Here is a 23,496-nt window from a genome sequence, read left to right on the forward strand (position 1 = left end):
TGCCTATACTTATCCCATCTATCCTCATATCCATCTACCATCTTCTATCTTTCTATATTTTGTTCGTCTCTCTGTGGCTGGGTAGCTTAGTCAGCACCCCGCCCAACGCATCAGCCACTTTTTACTGCGTTTTTGCGCTCGGAAGAATTTCATCTTCATCGCCAGCTTCGACGTCTTCGATATCTTCTTCGATCCTTGCTTGTTTGCCTCTGTAGTCGCTTACAAGACATCTCCTGTTTACCCTTGTTGTTGTTTTGCCTACGAGGTTCGCACTTAAGGAACCAGCGGCGTCTCTGTCTTGGCAAACTCGCTCCGCGGCCCGACTACGTAAGTTATTTTATATCGAGTGAACCGTCTCTTCACTGGGGGGAGGGGGAAGAAGAATGAAACTGACAGACAGGCATCTGTTTATTTCTGTTCTCGCATAGAAGAGAAATTCCTATCTTGAGGAGTTCTACTTGGAAGCTAACGGTGTGAAAATAGACCGGCTTTCTGGAGGCGCTCGTCTCCTACCTTACTACCTAACTCACGCCACGACGCACACCTCCGGCCATCGTATCCCTTTACAACGACATTGTGGCAAATAGTTACTGCGAATACACGATATAGCGACCATCCCGAGCCTTATAACGGTCTTCTTTTTACGTCGTCCGGTTCCCGAATAAAGCCGGAGAGTTTGACGTCAGGATGTCGAAAGTTGTGAGGAGCGTGAAGAATGTCACCAAGGGCTATTCTACAGTACAGGTAAAGGTCCGGAATGGTATGCTGCCCTTGTTGTTCTCCTTAATTATCTGGTTTACACGGGGCTAACATATGCTCTGTAGCTACAAGTAACGACCCTTGGGGCCCAACGGGCACAGAGATGGCTGAAATTGCCGCTCTAACTTTCAGCAGGTATGGTGATGTCTTTTTTGACAGTAAATATCCTCTCAAATGGCATTGTGACTAATATTATGTCTCTGGATAGTCCTAATGAGTTCTATGAAATTGTGGAGATGCTGGACAAGCGGTTAAACGACAAAGGAAAGAATTGGCGTCATGTTTTGAAATCTCTCAAGGTTGTTGATTATTGCCTTCACGAAGGCTCGGAGCAGGTGGTGACTTGGGCGACAAAGAATCTTTATATCATTAAAACTCTCCGAGAGTTTCAGTATATTGATGAAGAAGGGCGCGATGTTGGCCAGAATGGTATGCTTCCATACGTATATTGGGGATACTCAATCATGCTAACAAATGTGCGTAGTCCGAGTGGCCGCAAAGGAACTCACATCCTTGCTCCTTGACGAAGACCGCTTGAGAAGCGAAAGATCTGATAGAAAGTTATGGAAGTCACGATTCGCTGGTATGGACGACGGCATGAGAGGCATCGAGGGAGGCGACATGACACACCGCCCACGACGACGCGAGCGCCCACAACGCCCCACTGATGATGAAGACGCCGAATACAGACTCGCAATAGAGGCAAGTAAATATGAAGCAGAAGAAGATCGGAAACGCCGAGAAAAGAACGCTTCCAGAGACTTAGAGGACGACGAACTTGCCAAGGCTATCAAACTGAGCAAAGAAGAGGAGGAGCTTCGGAGACGAGAGCTTGAGGAAAGCAATGCTGCCTCTCTCTTTGACGACTCGGCTCCTCAGCCCGCCCAGCCGCAACCTACTGGCTATAATCAAGGCTACCAGCAGCAAGGCGCCGTAGACTGGTTTGGCAACCCCGTTGATGCCCAACAACCAATGACTACTGGTTTCTTAAATAACCAATATTCACAACCTACTGGGTTCCAGCCACAGCAGACCGGCTTTGGAAATGGATTTCCAAACGGTTTCCAGCAACAACCAACCGCATTCGACCAGCAGAATTTCCTACAGCCACAACCTACGCTACAGCCACAACAAACAGCCTTTGCTGGTAACCCTTATGGTAATGATCTTTTTGGTCAACAGCAACAACCGCAGCAGCAGCAGCAGCAGGACAACTTCCTTCAGCCTGGCTCCCATAACCCATGGGCTATGAACCAGCAGAAGCCGGCTGATGCGTTGAAACCAGCACCCACTGGCTCCAACAACCCGTTCGCATCCTCTTTCACACGTGCCCAAGCTCAACAATCCCAGGTGCAAAATACCGGGCCACCATCTCTCAACACCCTTGCCGAACAGAAAACCGCAGCTCAATTTAACAACCCCATCATGAACTACCACGCGCCTCAGCAACAGCAGCAGCAGCAGCAGCAGCAGCAGCAGCAGCAGCCCATGGGTAACCAACAACAAATCAATCAAAACCCACAACACGCTCGTCTAAACGCCCTCCTTGCTACCGGTGACGGCCAGGATACCTTCGGTAACGTAGGCGATCTACGTATTCCTGCTCAACATACCGCTCCTGGTATTTTTGTTAACTCTGCTGGGTCTGGGCTTAACCAACTCCAAGCCTCTAGGACAGGCAATAACCCGTTCCTCTCCCAAAATTTCACCGGTGCTCCTCAGCAACAGAACAATGCTGGTTTTGGATCGCAGCAAGGATTTGCGCGTCCGAATCAGCAGGGCAGTAATAACCTTATTGACCTGTGATTCCCCTGTGTATTATGGACCGAGCTGGCATGCGTTTCTTTGATTTTTACTTCTCACCTCCCACATGGTCTTGCATGCCTGGTCTGGCTGGTAAGACTGGGCCGTTGGATTAGTGGAAATCACGTTGATTTCGGTGATATGATAATATTGGAAGATCAGTATTACTATTTCGACTGTTTATAGATATTTCCGCCGAGCCAGCCCCTTTTCTTCTTCTCTTGCCTCCTTTCTATGCTGCCGGTTGGTTTTATTTTTTTGACTGCTCTCATTTCAACTTCACCCACCTGTGTTTCTTCATCACGCACCACTTTCTTCCAATTATGTGATATCATGTTCCCCAATATGAACTTTTCCCTTGCCCTCAAACTGGCCCTTCTCCCTCCCTTTCTATGCTATATATCCCCGCATACGTCTACCTATAATCTTATTCGTCTTCCTATCTTGGGTGTCAATCTTAGGGTTCTGGTGTCAAAAGTCTCGACTTTTTCTTTCTTTCTCAGGGAACACACTCTCTTCCTTTTCTGGTCCGGTCCCTGTTGGTATGTATGCAGTAGACAAACAGATACCCGTACCTATCATCGTTGTATAATCATGGGAAATTGCTTCTTGGATCAGTCCCTCCGAAGACATTTTAGTGCCGGTAGTCCCCAATCCATCATCCATTCCGAAGCCATCACCGACTTTGCCGAAGCTCGTTTCTCTGGCTGAAATACAAGCATTGAGCGAAGCATAGCTAGAACAGCCGCCTTCTCCTCTTCACCGAATTCTTCTACCCCTTCCTCCCGCCTAACAGTCTGTATCTCCTCTTCAAAGCTTTGCTCAAGCGGCGGAAAGACGGTGCGGTTTCCGTGAGGCTGACCTGTCTCTTCGAAGTATTGATGACGCGCTGCCCACTCGGTCCACCATTTACATGGCAACGATGATATCCCAAGGGTATCGATTTGCTGTGAAGCTATATCGTCTTGCGTTGCAAGTGTGCCATCAAAAAGCGACCGCATTCCAAAAATAGACCATGTAGCACAGGCCAGAGCCCAAACATCAGACGAGAAAGAGAGACTCTTTTCGGGCTCAAAAATCACTTCTGGCGGCAAGACGGGGAGAGGAACGTGGCAGTCATTACCATATCGTTTCTCGGTTTTTGCATTGAAGGCTTCTCCAAAGTCGCCGAGAAGAACGTGTGCTTCACAGGGGCGAACTTGATCTGCGTGTTTTCCTAGCCAGGCGGGTATAACTCCATATATGGGGGCGTTTGGAGGCAGACGCTTCCCATCAAGCCGTATAAGGCTTTCTGTGCGAGGTTCGCCGAACTGCTTACATAGTTGTTTAGGAGAGAATTGATCATAGCTTGATGAAAGACGGAAAAGTATGTTCCCAAGATGGATATCTAAGATTTTTCTACATTAGTATAGCTCTACTATACTGATGTAAGCTGGGTGAGCGAGCATACCACTGTGAACGTATCCGTGGCTATGTATATAGTCAACTGCCAAAATCAACTGTGCAACAAGAGCACGCGCAACGCTAATCTCAAAGCAGCAGGAATATTTCGCCCCTGCCACGCTGCTACGAGCCGTACGGGTCACATAACATTGATGGCGGCCATTCGGACCCTGGAGTTCAAAATCATCTAGAATTACCGGAAGAATGGGTAGGCCTGGGTGATTAGTCTGATTTTTGGTTAAAGTACGTAGAATCTCAACCTCCCGAAGCGGTGCATCTGCGGTACAGACTTTAATAGCAACGTATGCTGACCGTTTTTGGTCATATGTAAGCCAGACTGTGGAATATGTTCCAAAGCCTAGCTTTTGAACAACCTCGTACTGGCCATGAAGGATATCTCCAAGAAGGATTGGGTGGTAGCCACCCGGTTTATATCTTTCCAACCGCTCGACGCCCTCAATCCGTCGGTATGTGCAAGGGGTGCCGTCGTCTGGAGGTGTAGCCAGACAGTGCATTGCTACATGTTGCCAAGGAAGTAATCGGTGTGAATATCTCGAGGGATGTACAAGCGAACATATTCGTTGTTGGAAAAGAGTGAACCTAGACACTGGACGGGAAATCCCCCTCATGGTGATGTTTGATATCCTCTTTTGGCTCAAGGAGAAAATACGAAAATGACTAGAACTTGCATCCATCACGTGATATATCTGCTGCTGTGATTCGGGGCCCTTTAAGCACCAAGTATTCACCAACACCTAACTAGATATCCTTAATTTGGGCACAATTAGTATGGGAAACCCATGTCTGATATGCCTTGCTTTGGGCCCCACTGGGGACATTGAATATATTCTGCTGCGCCCAGTGTCATGCCGCGGAAGATGTTTTGGATGCCTTCCGAGCACATCGGGAGAGTGAGTGGCTCAGGGTTAACATGCCTGATTTCAGATTGGTGGAAACGTCAGAAAGACCCTTTGAGATGGCATCTTGCTCTGTGTTATAAAATGAGAAGCAATTAGCTAAGGGCACTCGCGTTGCCCGCCACAGCTACGTCAAGGGAATGGCAGGTCTAGAATCCGTACAGGCAACACATGATCCTGAAATGGCAGACAACACCTTGAGGAAATTTGTATGGCCATCTGAAGAATATCTCAAGGAAGCACCAGTAATTGGGTATGGACACCTCGCAGGAGATGGGGAGGCATAACCGCTTAGCGTCCTTTCTTTGCTTAGGGGGTATCTAATGTGATATCGATTGGGTACTGCGGATCTGGGTCCTGTCTCAATATATATAATAGTCCTGAAAGTGTGCAGAATATCTAGTTAGTTGGCCATCAAGAATGCGGGCTTTCCTAGGTCTCTGTTAATAAACAATAAGGATCTAATTTGTAGTCCTTGGTGGGAAAATCCACGCAAGAAAACCCCTTTTAAATACCGCTCTCCCTTGATATATATCCGGCCCGTCCATGCATTGGTAGCAAAAGTCGCTGGCCGTGCGAAGTCGATAAGATGAAGTTTTATCCTTGCTAGCAGTTTAGTGGCTGCAATGAAAGCAAAAGTAAGCACGAACCATGGAAGATATAAGTTAATCATAAATAAAAAGATAAGTAAATAAACAGATAATATGATGTTGATGGTGGTTGGCGAATCGCCTGTTTTTTGGTGATGGAGAAAAGAAGAAAGTGTTTGTTGCTGCCTCGACCAAAAGAGGAAATTTCACACTTCCACACTTTTTTTTTTGCGACTCCCTCGATTTTCCTCTTTCTTCCCTTACAGCTGTCAGTGATAGACCAGAACTCATGGATTAACGACCCTTTTTTCTTGATATCACCGAGACTATCCTGCTTTCTACTTATCTCACCTGTTAAATCAGCTGCTTCCCATCCCTGTTTAACCAGTGGATTCTTCTATTGTTTATTTATTTAGGGCACTTTCGGGCATACACAACGCGCGCCTCCAAGATCCCACCATCAAGAGCATAAAGAGTGACCTCTTCTTTCATATTGTATCTCTAGATAGGTATGATAATAGTTTATGTTGCTGGTGATGTCACCAGCTGGATATGTTGCTTGCTGAGTCCCTGACTGTCCTTGCTATTTTGGAGAGTCCCCTCTTGTCTCTATTATTATTTACTAATGGGTGAATGCTTCAGCATAGGGTGTGAACCAAGACATTCTTATAGACATTTCTGACCAGATAAAGCCATGGCCGACCAAGAGGACTTTTCCTCTCTCCCTCTTCCCGAAAGATTTGCACACAAGGTAATTTCGATTCCGCAGCCTGCATGCAGCAAACAATTGACACCGGGTGTGTTGTTATTAGATCTGGAAAGTACGGAAAGAAGGCTACGAAGAGGCCAAGAAACAATTCGAGATATCTCCTGATGAAGAGGCTCCTGTTTTTCGACCATTTTTACAAGATCCATCAATCTGGAAGGGCGTTGTCGCGGACACAAATGTTGCTGCCCAGCAGGAGGGTCTTGCGGCCTATTGCGCCTTTTTACAGTTTTCTGGCTACCAGGCATGCAACAGGTGAGCTTACTCTTACCCCACACGTATAAATCGTATGCGGGCTTACAGGCTCTCTCCTACTTCTACTAGGACGCGATCTGTCACGGCCGCACCTATAATCGAAAAGGGTCTCCCTCAGACACGTCCTGCAGCTAAGGCAAGTGCCCTCGAAGCGCTATTACTTTTTATTGAACTAGACAAGCCAGAGCCGGTTATCGAAGAGCTCATCGCCGCCCTTTCACACAAGACACCAAAAGTTATTGCTGCCGCTCTAGCAGCCCTTACCGCTATATACCATAACTATGGAGTCAAGACAGTCGAAACAAAACCGGTTCTCAAGTCACTCGCAAAGGTTTTCGGCCATGCGGACAAGAATGTGAGAGCAGAAGCTCAGAATTTGACAGTAGAGCTATATAGATGGCTGAAAGAGGCTCTCAAAGCTACTTTCTGGAACGACCTAAAACCAGTGCAACAGCAGGACCTGGAGAAAATGTTTGAAAATGTGAAGCAGGAACCCCCACCCAAACAGGAGCGGTTTACTCGCACACAGCAAGCAGCCATGGCTGAGGCGAGTGCAAACCCTAGTGCCGAAGATGGAACGGCCGAGGCGGAAGGCGAGAACCCAGAGGATGACGGCGAAGTCGATGTATTTGACCTGGTCGAAGCGGTAGACATACTAGCAATGGCACCAAAGGACCTGCATCAAAACTTAGCGTCATCCAAGTGGAAAGACCGGAAGGACGCGCTGGACGATTTATACAAAGTCGTTAATGTCCCAAGAATCAAGGAGGGCCATTTCGACGAGTTGTGCGCTGGCCTTGGAAAATGTATGAAAGACGCGAACGTCCTAGTAGTCACAGTTGCAGCAAACTGTATATGTGCTATGGCAACTGGACTTCGGAAAGGATTTGCCAAATACCGCTCTGTTGTGATGCCACCTATGATGGAACGACTCAAGGAAAAGAAGGCCACCGTGTCGGCTGCATTAGGCCAGGGATTGGATGCCGTGTTTTTATCTACAAGCTTGAGCGAATGTCTGGAGGATATTCTTGGATTCTTGAAGCATAAGAATCCCCAGGTGAAACAGGAAACCTTCAAATTTTTAGTCCGTTGTCTACGCTCTACGAGAGATGTGCCTTCAAAAGGAGAAGTCAAGCTAATAGCTGAAGCTGGAACAAAACTTCTCACAGATTCAAGTGAAGTTACTCGATCAGGTGGTGCAGAGATTTTGGGAACTCTCATGAAGATTATGGGTGAACGAGCAATGAATGTGTATTTGGATGGGCTGGATGACATTCGAAAGACCAAAATCAAAGAGTACTTTGAAACGGCAGAGGTCAAAGCCAAGGACAGACCCAAGCCCATCATAGGTCCACCAAAGACTACCGCTACACCTGCAAAGAAGCCAGTTGGTAAAAAACCATTGGCGAAAAAACCAGCCCCCGCTGCCGCATCAGAACCCCCTGCTTCACCAGCGCCGGTAAAGAAAGCCGTTCCTAAAATCGGGGCCCCTCGTGGCCTTGCCACACCAGGTTCAGGGTTGAAGTTGAAAGCGAAGCTGGCTGGTCCAGGTGGTGCTGCTTCCCCGCAACGTCGTGTGGTATCACCTCCGTTAGAGGAACCAGCTCTTCCTCCTCCTCCTCCCAAATTTGGAATTGGTGGTGGTGGTAGGGGTCTAGCCGGTCGTCCTATAGGCAAACAAAGTGCGCCTGTGCAGGAGCAGCCAATTGCACAGGTACCCACTGGTTTATCCGCGATTGAACGAGCAGAGCTGGAGGAGCTTCGAGCTGAAAATGCCAGGTTATCCAAGTTAACTGAGGATCTGCGTGCAGAGCGATCAAGATTGTCGTCTGAAGTCCATGAACTCCAAAATCAAAATGCTCAGCTAATAGAAGATCATACGCGGGACGTCCTTAGCATAAAGGCTAAGGAAACTCAGCTCGTTCGAGCACGAGGCGATGCGGAGACTGCAGAACAGAGTGTTCAGAAACAGCAGCGAGAGATTGAAAGACTGAAACGAGAGCTTTCTCGAGCTATGCGAGCGGGTGCAACCAGCCCCCCGATGACCATCCCGGACATGGGCTTAAATATGGGCATTAGCGACAGCGGAGGTATCTATCAAGATGATTTACACCGCGTCAATGGCACCCCGTCTCGTGCTAGCCTTCACATGGGATCTCGATTCGAAAGCTCACGGCCAAGAAGCTTTGTCTCCTCAAGCCCCAGTGAAGAGAAAGAGAACACCGGCATGGTTTCCCCTGCTTTGAGCAGTGGATTCTCCAGCCGCAGGAAATTTAGCCCCCCTGCTGGTTCCTCTTACTCTTCCGGCAGAGGCAGTCCAAGGACCTCGCGAACTCCAACTGGCGATAGTGGGACCGTATCAATGGAACCATCGGAAAATTGGAAGAGAGCAGCGGAAGTGACGAGCCAGCTTAAGGCTAGAATCGAGCAAATGAAGGTAATTTGACCCCTTTACACTCCCTTTTCAATAAATGACCAGCTAACACATACATAATGCCTAGGCAAGACAAGGTCTGTCAAGGCCTCCTCCTTCACACTAACGTTGTTCCTTTGGAGTCCTCATTGCTGGCCTCTGCTTTTCCTCACTCTTCTGTTTCCTAGCTTGTTTTATGAAATACCCATTCAGTTTGCTAATTTAATTTCTCGACATATTCTCCGCATGGCTCTTTTCCCTTTCTATCTTGGTTCTCGATGCGTATATGATGCAGGTATAGGCAGAACACGTGGAATTGATTGTTATTAATATTCTGCACTTCCCTTTTTATTGTTCCATTTCATGTTCTTTTATGGCTTGAGAATATAGTTATAGTTCCTTGAGGGTGGCTAACCCATGGCCAACTCATTAGAGGTCAGATTTTCTTTTACCTGGACGTTTGAAAAATGTGAGATATTCGAGTGAAGATTGGAAGGTTCAACACAATAATTGCATCAGTATAAAGGAGTTACGATTGCTACGACTTGTTTATTGGCATCCACTTGTCTTCATAAACCGTTGACCTCGTTTCATTAACATGGGTATATGTAAGATGCAAAAAACTATTATAAAAAAACAAGAGGCAGGAAGGGAAGAGGTTTTGGTAGCAAGATGAGGTCCTTGGAGGGCGAGAAGTGTGTCTCATTTCTACAACTAGGAGAGACACCGGACTCACGCAGGTCGTTCTGTGTTCCTGGGAGGTCAAGTTCGCTCGCGTCTGCAAGAAAGAAAAGAAGAACTTTTTGAATGCCATTCCCATATCCGAACCGAGACATTAAAAAACTCCATGACCTAATGTGGTTTGACACAAGAGCTAAGACGGGTTAGGTTTATTTAGATCTTGATGGCGTTCTCAACGGCCTTGCGCTTCTTCTCCATGGCGGCTTGGGCCTTGGCGCCCATGATACCACCACCCCAGTGGCGCTTAGCCTCCTCGTACTTGTCGCTGTATCCCTCCTTGATAGTAGAGACGAGCTTAGCGAACTCAGACTTGTCCTCAGCACGGACTTCAGTGATGGCCAAGACGGCAGCAGTCTATACAGTGGACTGGTTAGAGAATGCAAAAAAGTAACATGTTATATAAAGGATTATGCGTACCTTCTTGTGGACAACGGTTCCGAGTCTGGCCTTGCCCTTGATGATGGCGTATGGGACACCCATCTTGCGGCAGAGAGCAGGAAGGAAGATGACGAGCTCAATTGGGTCGACATCGTTGGGGATGAGGACAAGAGAGGCCTTCTTGTTCTCGATGAGGCCAACAACATGGTTGAGACCGTACTTGACGGCATATGGCTTCTTGCTGACGTCCTCCTTCTTCTGGCCGGCCTCGATGGCGGTGGCCTCCTTGTGAAGACGCTCCTTCTTCTCGGCCTTGGACTCAGGGCGGTACTTGTTCAAGAACTTGAAGGCCTGGGCGGCGGTGTTGCGGTCCAAGGTGTTCTGGAACTGGGCGATCGCTGGAGGAACCTTGAGGCGGAGGTTGAGGACCTTGCGCTGGCGCTGAAGGCGGACGTAGGCTGGCCATTTCACCATACGGCTAAGGTTGCGGGTTGGCTGGATATCCTGACCGATGCCATAGTTGCGTGGGCGCTTCTCGATGAGAGGGTTCTGCACAAAACAATTAATACAAAACATGTTCACGTTGATTAAGGGAACGGACGGCATAGTTTGGGGTGGGAAGAAACTCACCTTTGGGCCCTTCTTGGAGCCAGCCTTGCCCTGTGGGAAGGGGGCGGCAGCAACTTTCTTTCCACTCTTTGGAGGCTATCATTGAGAAAAGAGGACATTAGCGAAATGCATTCACTAAGCATCGCATCTTCTTTGATCTCTAAAGAGGTAACGGTCGTCGCATCTCTGCAAACTCCCATTACCTCAAGCCAAGTCAACGCCTCCTGCACCGACTTGCAAGAAGTCGAGCACGGTGTGACGGAATGAGACCTGTCGACAGGACACTCCCATCTTCGAGTCGGGCTCTCAGAGGGGCATACGGAGGTCGAGAGAGGATCTGAGGTTCACGTAGGATGCTGAATTCTTACCATTTTGTCTAGGATCTTTTCCCGTTGTCGTTGGTTGTTCTGGCGATGAAGAAAAAGCGAAGAAGTTGAAAGTTCGAAATATAAAAAAAAGTTGTTTGTGTGATGAATTTCTACGCAAAATAATTTATCCGAAAGCCGATGTCAAGATTTAGCCCTAGTCATGTGACTATATCTCACGTGATATTTTCGCGGTTGAAATAAAAAGAAACAAAATTTATTAAACATCGAGCTTTGTTTGTATCGTGGTTGAATAACCAAAGGCTATAATGGCCGATATTATTGACACTAACTCGGGGGCTCCGGAAGAATATTTCTTCTTACTGATCTTGCAATCCTTTATAATGACTCTTTGAAGTACCATCACCCATCAGTATCCAAACCACAGAATCCACATTCAGCGGGTTGTGCCAGGTCTCCGGGGGGACAATAGAGAAGTAGCAGCTACCAACTGGGTGAATTTGGATATCCATTGTCATGTTGGGTGCGGAAGTCTTGATTAACAAATCTCTAGACCCGAATGTTGACACACAGCCTGTATATATCAGAGGTAAAGCTGCCTATACAGGATTCACAGCGCGCGTCTTCTTGAAAATGTCAAAGCCACATGCCCGGAATTTCCGAGAATAAGGGGACAATAGGAGATCAAGGCTAGAATGCCTTGGTACATATTTTCAAGAATACAACAAGGATATCCTCCTTTTTATCGAGGTCTTTGCAATATATCATACTAAACTGAGACCAAAATTGGCGCATACCTTCCAGTTGGGGCGTCCACTTCTTCGCGATCTGTAAGATATCTTGTGCCGGAACATTCCAATTCGAGTCTGACATCACATTAAAGAATAGCGCGTCTATACCTCTGGGAATTTGGTCAAGCAGTGCTAGCCGCTTCCATGGAGCAGTCACCTTGGGTCCGCTTGCTGGATACAGGTCTCTTATAGTAAGTGTCCTTATATAGTCGTTAGTAAACATTACTATTGTGATATGCTGTTACCTACAGGACAGCTTGTTCGCCCTGGGCTGCTCTAGGAAACATGATAGCACTACCAAATGTTAGTATATCGGTTCTTAATATCTAGGATTCAAGATTCATACGCTGGAAACCGAATGACGGTAGCAGACCCTGGCGTTAACACCTTGAGTATATCATGTATAGGAACCACCTTTTCCCATGGCAGCTTGTCTGGCACTCCGTCGATATACGAGAACACCGTCTCCATAGGTAAATTCTCTAGTTGTATATTGCCCAGGAACATCCATTCAATAGTGACTTTCCCAGTAAAGTTGTCGCCGAGTGATTGCGTACTGTAATCAGGGAGTAGCCGATAAAAAAAGCATAGCGTGGGATCCAGACTATACATAGTTTGGACAATCTAAAAAGAGGATAAATTCGCTGCTAAGGTAAATAAATCGAGGTTTGAAACATAGATATAGGGTATTGCTCCTTTTATATCTTAGTTGACAGTACACCAGGCTAGAGTACATCATACATTGCATTCTGCAATGGGAATATCTGGACTGGGATTAGCAGCAGAGTTAACCCTCTATCTGAGGTTTTGTTGACGCTCTGCTCTATATTAAACGGTTTTGGACAACGCCCGTTATGCCCAGAATACACCCCGCAAGATTTTATTGATATACACAAGCTTTTCTAAAAGGAAATGTATGGTATTACTTTGCATTATATATAGACTTGCGGCGCATATTATAGATAAGAGACTTGCAGTGGGTCCATAACGCCCGGCGGGCTTGAATAAATTCCTCCAGTATGGTGCTCGAAGTAACCGTTGTCAAAGTCTTGCCTTGGGGTATAGGACCCGGGGTACGTGTAGGGTAGGGGCCCTGGAATATAATTGGGTTGTCCTTCAACGCAACTATACGACGGTAATTGAGGGGCCCCTTGCTCTCCCATATCTTGTGTTTGTCCAGCTTGGTCGCATGGTACATGGCTAGGCGATAGTAATGGCATTCGATGCCTTGTATTCTGGGCTTCGATTGGCCTTTCCAAGTCAGCGTTATCTGTCGCTTGCGGGTCTTTATTTGGGCCTCTGTCTCTTGTATAAACTATAGTATTTGCGTCTATAGTGATGTCAGCCTCATATATATTTTGTGCTTATATCTAAGCCTACCTATTTCACCGCTCTCATAGCACTCCTCTGCCCTTCGGACCTTGTAAATCTCATCTAGGATATCGAGTTTCTCATAGGGTTTTATCTGGCTCTTTGTATTACGCCCAGCTTCTTCTAGCATATTAGTAGTGATACCATATGTCTGTCCAAGCTTGCGGAAGATATGGATAAGAAGGCGTATCCGTTCTGGCTTCTTCAAGTGATCTGGGTCTCGGTGGGTAACACCTGCTGGCCACCAGTCTGGTTTCGTTTCCTCTGGGTCTCCCTTCTCTCCACGAGCCCCTCGTCCTCCGTTATAAGGATGCTTGACTTGCTTGTATGGTTCGATAACCTTGATATACGCCTTGGCTATCTGGCTACAGTTAATCTGCTGGAAGGCCGTGAATGCAGACTCGTAGTAGGCCTCAACCATCCCCCTATTCCCTATTTCAAGGGGTATCATCTCCACACTCTCTAACTCTTCGAACTTGGTATAGTCATTGCGGCGCCTCTTTGAGCCAGGAGGCGAGTCTTTTCCCGTTGGAGGCTGTATTCCTTTATAGTCCAAGTCCCCTAGTATTCTATGTAAGTAGATGATATATTAAACAAGCAAGGGAGATTATACCGGCGAAGAGGGGCGAATGGGTAACGTTGACTCCTATAGTTTGTGCGAGATAATTGCCGAATTCAGAAGTGAATACTGAACCGTCGAACTCCGGGAGAGACGTATAAAACTCGAGCCGCCCATCCTTAATACCCAAGCAGAAATAATGTGGGGAGCGACACTGGATGTTTTCCCTAGAGAAGCTGACCACTCTCCCAGAATTAACCATTATTAAAGGCTCAAAGTTAGGACCAAAGAATGCAGAAAAGTATCAAGCAAATTGTAGAAAGGGGAGCGCAGTCAGCCTGGGGAAAATAAAACTATTATATAGAACCAACTTACGAACGATATATATTCTGCCAGGCCTGGGACGGATGGAATTCTCTGATTCATAGATAATGTGTAGAGTCGATGTCTGCACATAACAAAAATGCGTTGGGCGATCGCTAGTTAAATTTCATTGCTTTTTTCAAACTCGTAAATCAGGAGAAACCCATGTGCATAATTTTCGGATAAAGGAAGCTAGGGTAAAGGAAAAGGAATATGGGGCCAGCCGTATCTGCTACAGTTAATTATAAGACCAAAGAGCCCTTTTTGAAGTGACCAAGAAAGCATTTTGAGAGTATTAAGATGGCGGAGAGAAATTACTATTGGACAACAACGATAACTATTCCTTCAATAAACTCCTGGTAGAAAAGGAATAAGAGGAGAAAATATACCAAGAAGGTTGTATATAAGCCTTCAGCACGTCGACCCACCGCTGGCGTACTCTGGCCCAAGGGCCGCTGGGATCGTGCTTTATGATTCTTGATCTCCTGCTCGAGGGATGGCGCTTCTGTGTCGCAGCTCTCTAACCTGATCATCATCTCATGGCCCTTGCCTGACTGTGTGGTAAGGACTTGGTGCATTGATTGGTTTGAGGAATTTGGGATTAAGCAGCGTCTGTGTAGAAGCTTGTATAGAAGAGAGGGTAGACATTAACCAAGCTTTATATGCTGTGCCTCTACCAACATGAGGAAAATGATATCTTAAAAGCAGAACAAAAGTTACAGAACAGTAACCACCCACAGCCCAAACATAGTAACATCCCCTTCGTAACCCTGGACAAAAACCAACAGTTTCGGAATCACATATGGGCTCTCGACTAAGCAGCAAGTTAGCTATCCATATAAGGTTATAGGAGAAGATCTGAAATACCTATAAGCTCCGTCGTGTTAGATCAAGGCTTTATAATCAGGGGGGATATTTATTCCATTCTTTGCAGTTCCCACTCCTGGCATCCGTCGCAACTCTTCGAGAGAGCAGCTCCCAACCTTTTCGCCATGTGGGGTCTGGACCTTGATTAGAGCGCTGTCACGATCAACTGCACAAATTTGTATAACGCGCTTTACATTATACGCATCAATGTAATCCCCATCAGGGCTGTGACCATTAGTTAGCTCGTGTGGAACATATCCAACGGGGAGAGCAAGGCCTACCCGGGTAACGGAAGGGTGGGCTCCTTCAGCCTCGTCCCCCAGCATTGTTTCAACCAGGAGATAATCATAATGTGGAGATGGATGGGGAATTGCGAACCATCAGGTAGGCAGCATGCATTTCGGGACGGTGAGCTCACTATATATTAACCCCTGGAGCACTTGACGAGTAGGACGCTGGCTGACTAGCAGGGAGTGCCGTTTTGCCTTGAATTTGGGAGTTTCCCAATTCTAACAATACGCCACGAACCTAGTGCAGTTTCTTGCAGAATCTCCAACAGCGTAACCATTTCGATCCAACGTATTGATCATATGTTTAGGTTTTAAGTAACGGGATGGGTGGATACTTTGTTGAAGATTCTCCAACAAAGTATCCACCCTCGATTATGCATGATTGTCTTTAGGTTTTAAGTAAACTATGTATGCTCGGCCTGTTGTAGTTGTCTTTAGGCTTAAGACGAGCCTGTTTCCTCTTTTCTGTCTTATACGCAATGACTCGCAATAATGTCTCGATCCTCGCATTCTCCCGAGCTACTACACGCTCTGCAAGTTCTTTCCACTGCCTCTCTAGAATCACTCTCCGCCTTGAGCAATTTGGATACCTGGAAATCAGTTGAGGCAGCTTTCTCATCGATTCGCAATGATTTAGAGGCCGCAGTGGATAGTATAGAGAACAGGCGTTACTTTGTACCATCGAATAGCAACTCTAGCAGGCCTATACCCTGCCCTGCCTCCTTGACCCCCTTGAGTTCCTCAAATGTTCCCACTCAACCACCGCCAGCAGAAAGCTCATCGACTACGAGCCCGAAGCCAGTGGAAAGCTCATCAACTGCGAGCCCAAAGCCAACGGAGTGTTCATCGACCACAAACCTAAATCCAGCAGAATGCTCATCGGCTGCGAGCCCAAAGCCAGCGGAGTTTTCATCGACTACAAAGAAAAACCCTGAGATCGACTGGCTTGTTAAAATAGAGAAAGCTTTAATACAACTTGACAAGTTTTTGAAGAACTTCCCAGACCTAAATTCGATGCTACTGAAACAAGAACAGAAATGTGTTGATAAACGAATATATTTCTTGAGGATTGTTAACGGTAGTAAGGCCAGCAAGCTTGAAAGATTCCTATCGGGGCTTGCTCAGCTCTCATGTGCCTCGTGCTTTTCCACTTGGGAGCATACGATAGGGTATTCTAGGATAGATGAGTTGTGCTCCCGCTTATCCAAAGTGCCCAAGAAAAGCGGAAGGATTACTCAATATTGGAAGATACATTATTCTACTAATGTAGATGTGGTTGTAGGGGGAACAAAACAGGGCTTGCGCAAGTTGGCCTTCATGGAGCTCTTCCAGTTTAGCCAGCAGCGGCGGGCGGACCAGCCGTTCCAAAGGGTGGCTAAAACAGACGTCGCAGAAGGAATCCTAGCCGTTCTAGTTTCTCTTCCAGCGTTTGAGTTACTGACTTTAGACAAATACCCTAACGTTATTAAAACATTATCCAAAAAGACATCTATCATTGATAGAATCAAGTCCCTATCACCTTGGTTCGAGAGATTAAGAGGTGACTTTGAACACCGGGGCACTAGTTCTGTGTCGCCGATTCCACCGCATGACGATCCAGCTACACATGTCCCAGACGCACAGATTGATGTTTTACCGCTTCAGCAGCGCAAGCGACCCTATCCAGGAGATAGTGGTTACGAAGACCAAGGTCCACGGCAAAGGCGGCGAGATAGCGGAGATGGGGAAGTAGACGGGCTCTCCGAGCACAGCTCTTCCACTAGCTATACTACAGAATATCCCCATCAATCCCCTGAGCGGGAGGATATAGTTAGAGAAAATACCGGCGACCTCTCTAATGTAAGGCCAGACGAGCTCCCCGGAGGAACAGAACAGAGTAAGTCTATAACACAAAATTTAAGGAAAAAGATTATCTACTAAAGTGTTTTAAGACAACTATGGGAATGTAAACCCTTCCAACGAAATCCCTCCCTCTAACGACATCCCTCCCTCTAACGACGCCACTCCCTCCAACGACGTCCCTCCTGCCAACGACGTCCCTCCTTATGACGATTTAGGTTATTCCTGGCCCTCTGACTTCAATTGGCTAAATGCGTTGGACGAGTTTAGGCGCTCTTTGGAGACTTCGGAATTATTAGACAATACCAATCTGGCGTAAAGTAGGCGTGTGTTGTCACTTGAAAGAATTTTCCAATTTTTACTTGAACGCTCGCGCCAGCTACCTTATATGAAATTGTTCCGTTGATATTTTTTTCCTCTCCGAGAGCAATTGTATCGTAAGGATAACGCTCCTCTGGAAGTCGAAGGAAAATATTCTTATTAATATGGAATATTCGGTAGTCTGGGTTTCTTTCGAAGCCCTAAAGAACTTAGTAGATAGAAAATATATAGAAAAGGCGATTAAACAGACCAATTTGCGAAAAAGTGGCGTAATTTTAGTATTAAGACATGCGTCGACACACTCGTTCATCCCTTGCTTGCATTCAAACTTTGTAGTACTTTCAGAAAGCCATTTTCCCAGCTTTTCATATTCATCTCCTACGTCTGGGAGGGTATGCTCACTCGGAAGAGGCTCTGCCATCGTAAAAGACTTGTTTGGAACGGTCTCTCTCTTTTTACCCCCTCCATTTTCTTTTTATATTCCACGGCGGGGTACTAAACTTTAACTCTATGACGTTAACTCGCGTGCTATGCTAAGTTCTTATCTAATGGTGTTTATTTCCACCCTTTCATAAGTATATATTCCGATACTATGCCCGTGGTTGGTATATTGTTTTGATCATTCATATCCCCCCTCATACATTCAGATACTCCTGGATAGCCAACCGTTTCTGTACGATCCCTTGGACACACGACTCATGGCGGTGGTCTAGCGCCCTCAAGCCAGGAGGTTCTTCCAAGAGCTTCCAACGTTTCAATTACATCCAACGTACAGTATCTCGTCGACATGGAGCGTTCGCGCCGAATATTTCCCTTTGATGGAGATATAATAGCTTGAGCGTGAACTTTTCAAGGCTCAGATATAGCCCTCATTTTACCCTTTAAACGCCAATGTCTCTACGACACCAACGCAGGCTAGACGGACCTCAGCTCACGAACCCAGCCTCGCTATCGCGCACTCGCCATCTCCTACTATAGCTCATCAGTGAGCAAAACATTATAACGGTGAAGGATAAACATTTGGAGAGCCACAGAGCATGCATGGGGTAATCAGGAGTGTGGGGAAGAGAATGTTCGATCGTCTTCCAGGGTTCCGTCTCTGCGACCAGTTCTCTGGAGATAAGAAAAGGGGAGCTTCATCCCACCATAGACAATACCCTGCAACCGCCAGCAGTTCCTCCTGCAGACCATCTAACAGCTATCAAAATCTTGTTGACGGATGCTGCCCAAGAATGGATGGTGGAAGAGGCTGGAGTGACTGCCCTGATGGGCTTGGCTGATGGGCTTGGAAAAAGGCTTCGAGGAGCATCATATGATTGACCCAGCTTTGGACGTGAACCAGTACCAAGTTCCTTCCGTCCGCTCGCTGACGTGGGAGGTAGACTCCAATGAAGGGGGTCCTAGTATGCCTAGGAGCGGCATCACTAGACCTATTGCAGCCCTAATAAGAGAAGATGGTGTGGAGGACAAGCCTATTTCAGTACGAGACATACTCGAGCATGCTAAGCTCGACATCAGCTTCCTAGACGTGTTATCCTGGAGCCCATCTATTTGCCAGGAGGTCAAGCGCCTCTCCACTAGACGTTCTGCCAAGAATCCCAAGTCTACTAACTCAGCTAAGCGATCGAAGCTGGATCCAAGCCTCCATCAGCACAGCAAACTCGCCATTCTCATTGGCCTTGCAGGTCAGCAACATAGGACCAGCCACAGAAGCTCGACAATGCACCAGAATGTTGTTCTTGCCTACAAAGGATGATAGGGTCTTTAAGATTCATTGTGTGATCTCAAGATCAACAATAGGTATTAACACATTTAGTGGACATGGTCCCGACTAACCAAAGATCGGACCTTAATATTATCAGCCTTCTATTCGCAGACCTTAGGACTAGATATCAGACTACTGAGTGAAGTGGGCTTCGAAGGCCTATCTATAAGAACCGCGGGCTGTAACATATCAGCCTTAACCAAATACACTAAGCTTTCTATTGGTGTGCAAGGTATCTGGAGGGACATAATATGCTTTATCTCTCCGTCCAAAGTCTACAATTCTGCTTCTCCACAACTTCCGTTAGACATTCATCTAGCCGTTGTAGCTGACATGAACATGGTCCCTAAGCACAACATTAGCAAGGCATCCGACTGACCGTCTTAGAGAACACTTACCAGTGGTTCTGGGTGATGGATCCACGATCCTCCATAGGCCTCCATAGAGTCCATGGGCATTCGGAGTCTATGGATGGGTTCCAAATCCTTTGTCCCCAGATGACATACTTCAGGTTGAGGGCCTTTCGATTGTACATAACCCACTCGGCCATTAAACGGCCAAAGAAGTCTCTATCCCGTTTCTTTGGAACGTCATATTAACTTCTTGCCATTCTCCATATAAACCGGGGGAAAGGAAAACTTACACCAGCCTTAGTTGTGCACATCATGTCGGTTGCAAGGCCACAGCAATGGTCGCTTTTACTGGGGCAAGGGCAATCTCGGATGCAGAAGACCTCTCTGACAAAACCAGGGTGGGCTTTTACGATCATCTTTGCGCCATCCACGGCCGTTTGCTTGCATTTTCCAACGGCTGGAATCTTTGGTGGGGGGAATGTACATCCACCAGATTCAGGCATGCAGCACTGGAAGTTTGAAGGCCCGGGGCAAAGGCCGGGTTGAATGTTCCCACTAGAGCAGTCCGCTATAAACCGGCAATCACCGCCACTGCCACATGGAGTCTTTGTACAACATTGTATGCCCTGGGGGAGTCCAGGACAGGCGTCGGAGATGGGGTTTCCGCCGGCTTCAGCACAGGAGAGGGCAGACATGCAGACCCCAGGCATACCGTCGCTGCTTATGCAAGGCCCGTTCAGGGTAGCGGCCTGCACACCATTGAGAGAGAGGAAAATATAGCAAATGAGGTGGGTGAACTTCATGTTGTTTGTTGTTTGTCCTGACTGGAAAGAGGGTAGCGAAGATGAAGGTGGCACTGCTCAAGGGAAGGGAAGTAGCCGGGTTTTATATTCAATAAGATCTATGACTTCAACGTGGATACCCGTTCTTGCTTCTAAAATGACCTTGTTACCTTGAAAGTTATACATTAGGGCTATTCTCGTGAACCATCCTAATGCCCGGATTTGAATCCCGTCGCCGGCCGGAGTGCATCTTCCTTCTTCAGCATGTGCGAACAATATATGAGAAAGTCTAGTTCATATGCTCTCGTATTACAGGCTTGGATTACTTATGATGAATATAACACCGCCCACGATTCGGCCTCAGTATTACGATGGAGATATGGACAGATATAAGCGGCAAGCTGGCGGCTTCACCTTGTACAAGACAAAAAAGTTCGCGTTATTCTTTTGGATAGTTGCCTAGGACGGAATTTGATGGGTCGTCCAATATCAAAGCATGGTAAAACCCACTCGTGAATGGCTTCTATTATGAAGAAGCTTGGAGCTCGTTCTTAGTTATGGGGGCACAAGACACTACATGAAATGTTGGATAGCTGTGTTGGCGGGCAAAATGCTGAATAGCTGTGTTGGACATGTTAAATCCCGTAGGTGTGCACAATCAACTGATAGATGGCCTGGAAAACCTGCCAAACATATGCATATTGGCCATGTGCCGGGTATATACACACAACCTCGGGTGTACGCAGAAGAATGATGAAAAATATTCAAGGTATGCTTCAACGTATGACCTGCGCTAATGACAGCTGTGATATAGACCTGTATGGCGAGGCCTTCCATGTCATAAGGGATGCGGGCCTAGAACAGCGGGAGAGCGGCCTTGAGGCATTGCTTCCCTAAGTCATGATATAGAAATCGAACCATCCACATCCAAAGTCACAACCCCATGACCGGAGCAACTCATCCGTGAAATGGGGTGGTTATTCCTAGCAGTGGACTTTGATATATCAATCATACAGCCCACGGAGTCCCTGCTCAAAAGAGTACCATTATAGTTCGCCAATACCGATATTCAGCCAAACGTTCGTTAAAAACTGCGAAAATGCCTCATCTCCAAGGAACCCCTAAGCCGGGAATTCCGGACCGCCCAATAGCGGAACTGGCACTTTCAACGGCCTTTCTTTTCCCTCGTGGTCCTTCTAGTGCTCTGGCTCCTTGGACTATCCGCTCGAGATTCGTTTCTATCACTACTCCGCCAACAATCATCTCTCCCAGGACCGCATGCATCGTTTCATACCCAAAGATAAGATCTAGCTCGCAGACATTCTCAAAGAGACGGTCCAGGGCTTCGACGAATACTTGGATCAAGTCGATCAGGGCGAGAGGAGACTCTGTTGAGGTAGATATCAAGATAAAAGAAAGTGTAGCGTAGGTTCGGTATGTTATTTGTGTGGGAGCATCAGAATGGCTGCCGGAGGAGCTGGTGCTTGCGCCTTGTGAGAGCAACGGGGGTAGCGGGAGAAAATTGCAAGCAGATGCTGGGCGCTGAGAGACAAGCGTATATATCTGTGAGATGAGAGACTGCTGTGTTTGGGTATCCTGGTAGTTATCCTCATGTTAGCTGTGATTTCACGATGCCCTCCTCCAGAGATATTACTACGTGCCAGTTGAGTATAAAACTTTGTCAGCCTCGGTTGGCCACTGTTATTGAATACAAGCACTGCGTTGATCATATTTGAGCCGATGTCTTCCTAGGTTCTTGGAATGTATTCTCTCCTCTCAAGTTGTTGCGATGTTCAACTGCGTTTATCGCAAGTCTTATCGTCATGGCTTGGCGTCGGATGTTTGTCATGTTTGTCCTCATGATAAGCATCCCAAGAGAAGAAGAGCTTCAAAACGATTCTTCAAGACTAACATTGAAACCATCAGGTTAGTATATTGTGCCTTTTAATATACTATCTGTGCTAACTGCTTCAGTGTCGACCCTCACATGCGAATTTCCTCCGATCCATGAACTATCCCACCGGATAATGGCTACACGCCCTACACTCGGCAGCATTTCCAGACGTCTTCTCAATCCTATACTCCCGGAGCTACCAAAAGGGCATACGGGAGCTAACTTGAAGCCTAGTACGCTCAATAATGGCGCGTCTATAGCTAAAGAAGGAGCCTTACCTCCAGGCAAGGAGCCTAGTTGGAGATCAAAACTTCAACCTGCAGATTATTGTTCCTACAGGGACACCACAATTCCAGTACCTGAACAACTAGAGTACGCGAGGCGGTTCTTTGCCAAATCAAGGCATTCTCCTATTCATCTTTGGACTACGAACCTGTTCCGCAAGATTCCTGAATCAGATACCCCAGAGGTGGTGTTCATGGGCCGGTCTAATGTTGGCAAGAGCTCCGTAATCAACATGTTAGTTGGGGAAAATATTTGCTACACTTCAGCTACGCCTGGCCGGACACAAACTATGAATGCATTTGCAGTCGGAGGGAAGAAAGGCGGCGAATCAAAAATTAATATAATTGACTCACCAGGCTATGGCAAGGCCAGTAGACCGGAATGGGGCCATGAGCTGATGAAATATCTAAGTAAAAGAAAGCAGTACGTATGCACCACCCCATTTTTGAGAGTTATTCTGGAATATCTAACCCTATCAACCTGGACAGGCTCAGAAGGGTGTTTCTTATAATCGAGTGCAAAGCCGGCGTTAAAAACTCTGATAAAGAGGTTCTTTCTATACTTCGGGAGTTTACTATCCCTCACCAAATTATCGTTAGTAAAGCAGATGGCTTTATAACTGAAGGTAGGGTAGGGAACCACAAGGCTCATCACACTGCTTGCCTTAGGCAGTTCCGTGATGTTGTCGAACAAATAAGAAAGGAGGTGACGCCGACTCGAGATGACGGCATTCCACCTCTGGGCGATATTTTGGCTTGCAGTAACAAGATACGTATCGGAGAAGGTCATAATAAGGCTCCTCTTGGTAGCGACGTATTGAAGTGGGCTATTCTACAGGCTGCTGGGTTTGGTCACCAGCCATCTCAAATTAACGATCCCCAGTGAAAGAAGGCTTGGAAGCAGGCGCTCAAAGGTTGCTAGAAGGTGCTAAATTGCTAAATTCGCATGCTAGCTAGCCTCTGGCATTGCTGCCATATTACTTAGTGGCTTATTCCCGTAGTTTCGTTTGTGTTCAT

At 46.9% G+C, this 23,496-nt stretch overlaps 11 protein-coding genes across 11 annotated transcripts; 5 read left to right on the top strand and 6 right to left on the bottom strand.

Annotated features, from left to right (window-relative positions):
* Positions 1-687: 687 nt before the first annotated feature.
* On the top strand, positions 688-2,565 carry MCYG_03267 (epsin-1; the record flags this gene model as incomplete). The annotated part of the gene is made up of 4 exons (XM_002847715.1): positions 688-760; positions 825-894; positions 968-1,188; positions 1,244-2,565. The coding sequence occupies 4 exons, from the start codon at positions 688-690 to the stop codon at positions 2,563-2,565; spliced, it is 1,686 nt and encodes a 561-aa protein (XP_002847761.1).
* A 611-nt stretch (positions 2,566-3,176) lies between these two features.
* MCYG_03268 (protein kinase domain-containing protein) lies at positions 3,177-4,520 on the bottom strand (the record flags this gene model as incomplete). Its single annotated transcript, XM_002847716.1, has 2 exons — positions 3,177-3,949; positions 4,013-4,520. 2 exons carry the CDS (start codon positions 4,518-4,520, stop codon positions 3,177-3,179), a joined length of 1,281 nt encoding a protein of 426 aa, XP_002847762.1.
* Positions 4,521-6,206: 1,686 nt separating this feature from the next.
* MCYG_03269 (spindle pole body component alp14) lies at positions 6,207-9,073 on the top strand (the record flags this gene model as incomplete). Its single annotated transcript, XM_002847717.1, has 4 exons — positions 6,207-6,263; positions 6,325-6,533; positions 6,603-8,970; positions 9,035-9,073. 4 exons carry the CDS (start codon positions 6,207-6,209, stop codon positions 9,071-9,073), a joined length of 2,673 nt encoding a protein of 890 aa, XP_002847763.1.
* A 767-nt stretch (positions 9,074-9,840) lies between these two features.
* MCYG_03270 (60S ribosomal protein L8) lies at positions 9,841-10,822 on the bottom strand (the record flags this gene model as incomplete). The annotated part of the gene is made up of 4 exons (XM_002847718.1): positions 9,841-10,041; positions 10,105-10,614; positions 10,696-10,770; positions 10,811-10,822. 4 exons carry the CDS (start codon positions 10,820-10,822, stop codon positions 9,841-9,843), a joined length of 798 nt encoding a protein of 265 aa, XP_002847764.1.
* Positions 10,823-11,690: 868 nt separating this feature from the next.
* Positions 11,691-13,983, bottom strand: MCYG_03271 (conserved hypothetical protein; the record flags this gene model as incomplete). Its single annotated transcript, XM_002847719.1, has 7 exons — positions 11,691-11,752; positions 11,798-11,991; positions 12,138-12,415; positions 12,533-12,560; positions 12,718-13,106; positions 13,212-13,723; positions 13,776-13,983. The coding sequence occupies 7 exons, from the start codon at positions 13,981-13,983 to the stop codon at positions 11,691-11,693; spliced, it is 1,671 nt and encodes a 556-aa protein (XP_002847765.1).
* Positions 13,984-14,968: 985 nt separating this feature from the next.
* On the bottom strand, positions 14,969-15,277 carry MCYG_03272 (uncharacterized protein; the record flags this gene model as incomplete). The annotated part of the gene is made up of 1 exon (XM_002847720.1): positions 14,969-15,277. One exon carries the CDS (start codon positions 15,275-15,277, stop codon positions 14,969-14,971), a length of 309 nt encoding a protein of 102 aa, XP_002847766.1.
* Positions 15,278-15,733: 456 nt separating this feature from the next.
* Positions 15,734-17,399, top strand: MCYG_03273 (uncharacterized protein; the record flags this gene model as incomplete). The annotated part of the gene is made up of 2 exons (XM_002847721.1): positions 15,734-17,117; positions 17,173-17,399. The coding sequence occupies 2 exons, from the start codon at positions 15,734-15,736 to the stop codon at positions 17,397-17,399; spliced, it is 1,611 nt and encodes a 536-aa protein (XP_002847767.1).
* Positions 17,400-18,680: 1,281 nt separating this feature from the next.
* On the top strand, positions 18,681-19,157 carry MCYG_03274 (uncharacterized protein; the record flags this gene model as incomplete). The annotated part of the gene is made up of 1 exon (XM_002847722.1): positions 18,681-19,157. One exon carries the CDS (start codon positions 18,681-18,683, stop codon positions 19,155-19,157), a length of 477 nt encoding a protein of 158 aa, XP_002847768.1.
* Positions 19,158-19,481: 324 nt separating this feature from the next.
* On the bottom strand, positions 19,482-20,322 carry MCYG_03275 (conserved hypothetical protein; the record flags this gene model as incomplete). The annotated part of the gene is made up of 3 exons (XM_002847723.1): positions 19,482-19,512; positions 19,565-19,746; positions 19,810-20,322. The coding sequence occupies 3 exons, from the start codon at positions 20,320-20,322 to the stop codon at positions 19,482-19,484; spliced, it is 726 nt and encodes a 241-aa protein (XP_002847769.1).
* Positions 20,323-21,405: 1,083 nt separating this feature from the next.
* Positions 21,406-22,031, bottom strand: MCYG_03276 (AP-3 complex subunit sigma; the record flags this gene model as incomplete). The annotated part of the gene is made up of 2 exons (XM_002847724.1): positions 21,406-21,897; positions 22,014-22,031. The coding sequence occupies 2 exons, from the start codon at positions 22,029-22,031 to the stop codon at positions 21,406-21,408; spliced, it is 510 nt and encodes a 169-aa protein (XP_002847770.1).
* Positions 22,032-22,124: 93 nt separating this feature from the next.
* On the top strand, positions 22,125-23,365 carry MCYG_03277 (GTPase EngB; the record flags this gene model as incomplete). The annotated part of the gene is made up of 3 exons (XM_002847725.1): positions 22,125-22,227; positions 22,276-22,903; positions 22,969-23,365. 3 exons carry the CDS (start codon positions 22,125-22,127, stop codon positions 23,363-23,365), a joined length of 1,128 nt encoding a protein of 375 aa, XP_002847771.1.
* Between the last annotated feature and the right edge of the window lie 131 nt (positions 23,366-23,496).

This window comes from Microsporum canis, genomic scaffold (genome assembly GCF_000151145.1).
Source record: "Microsporum canis CBS 113480 supercont1.3 genomic scaffold, whole genome shotgun sequence".
Classification (NCBI taxonomy): domain Eukaryota; kingdom Fungi; phylum Ascomycota; class Eurotiomycetes; order Onygenales; family Arthrodermataceae; genus Microsporum; species Microsporum canis.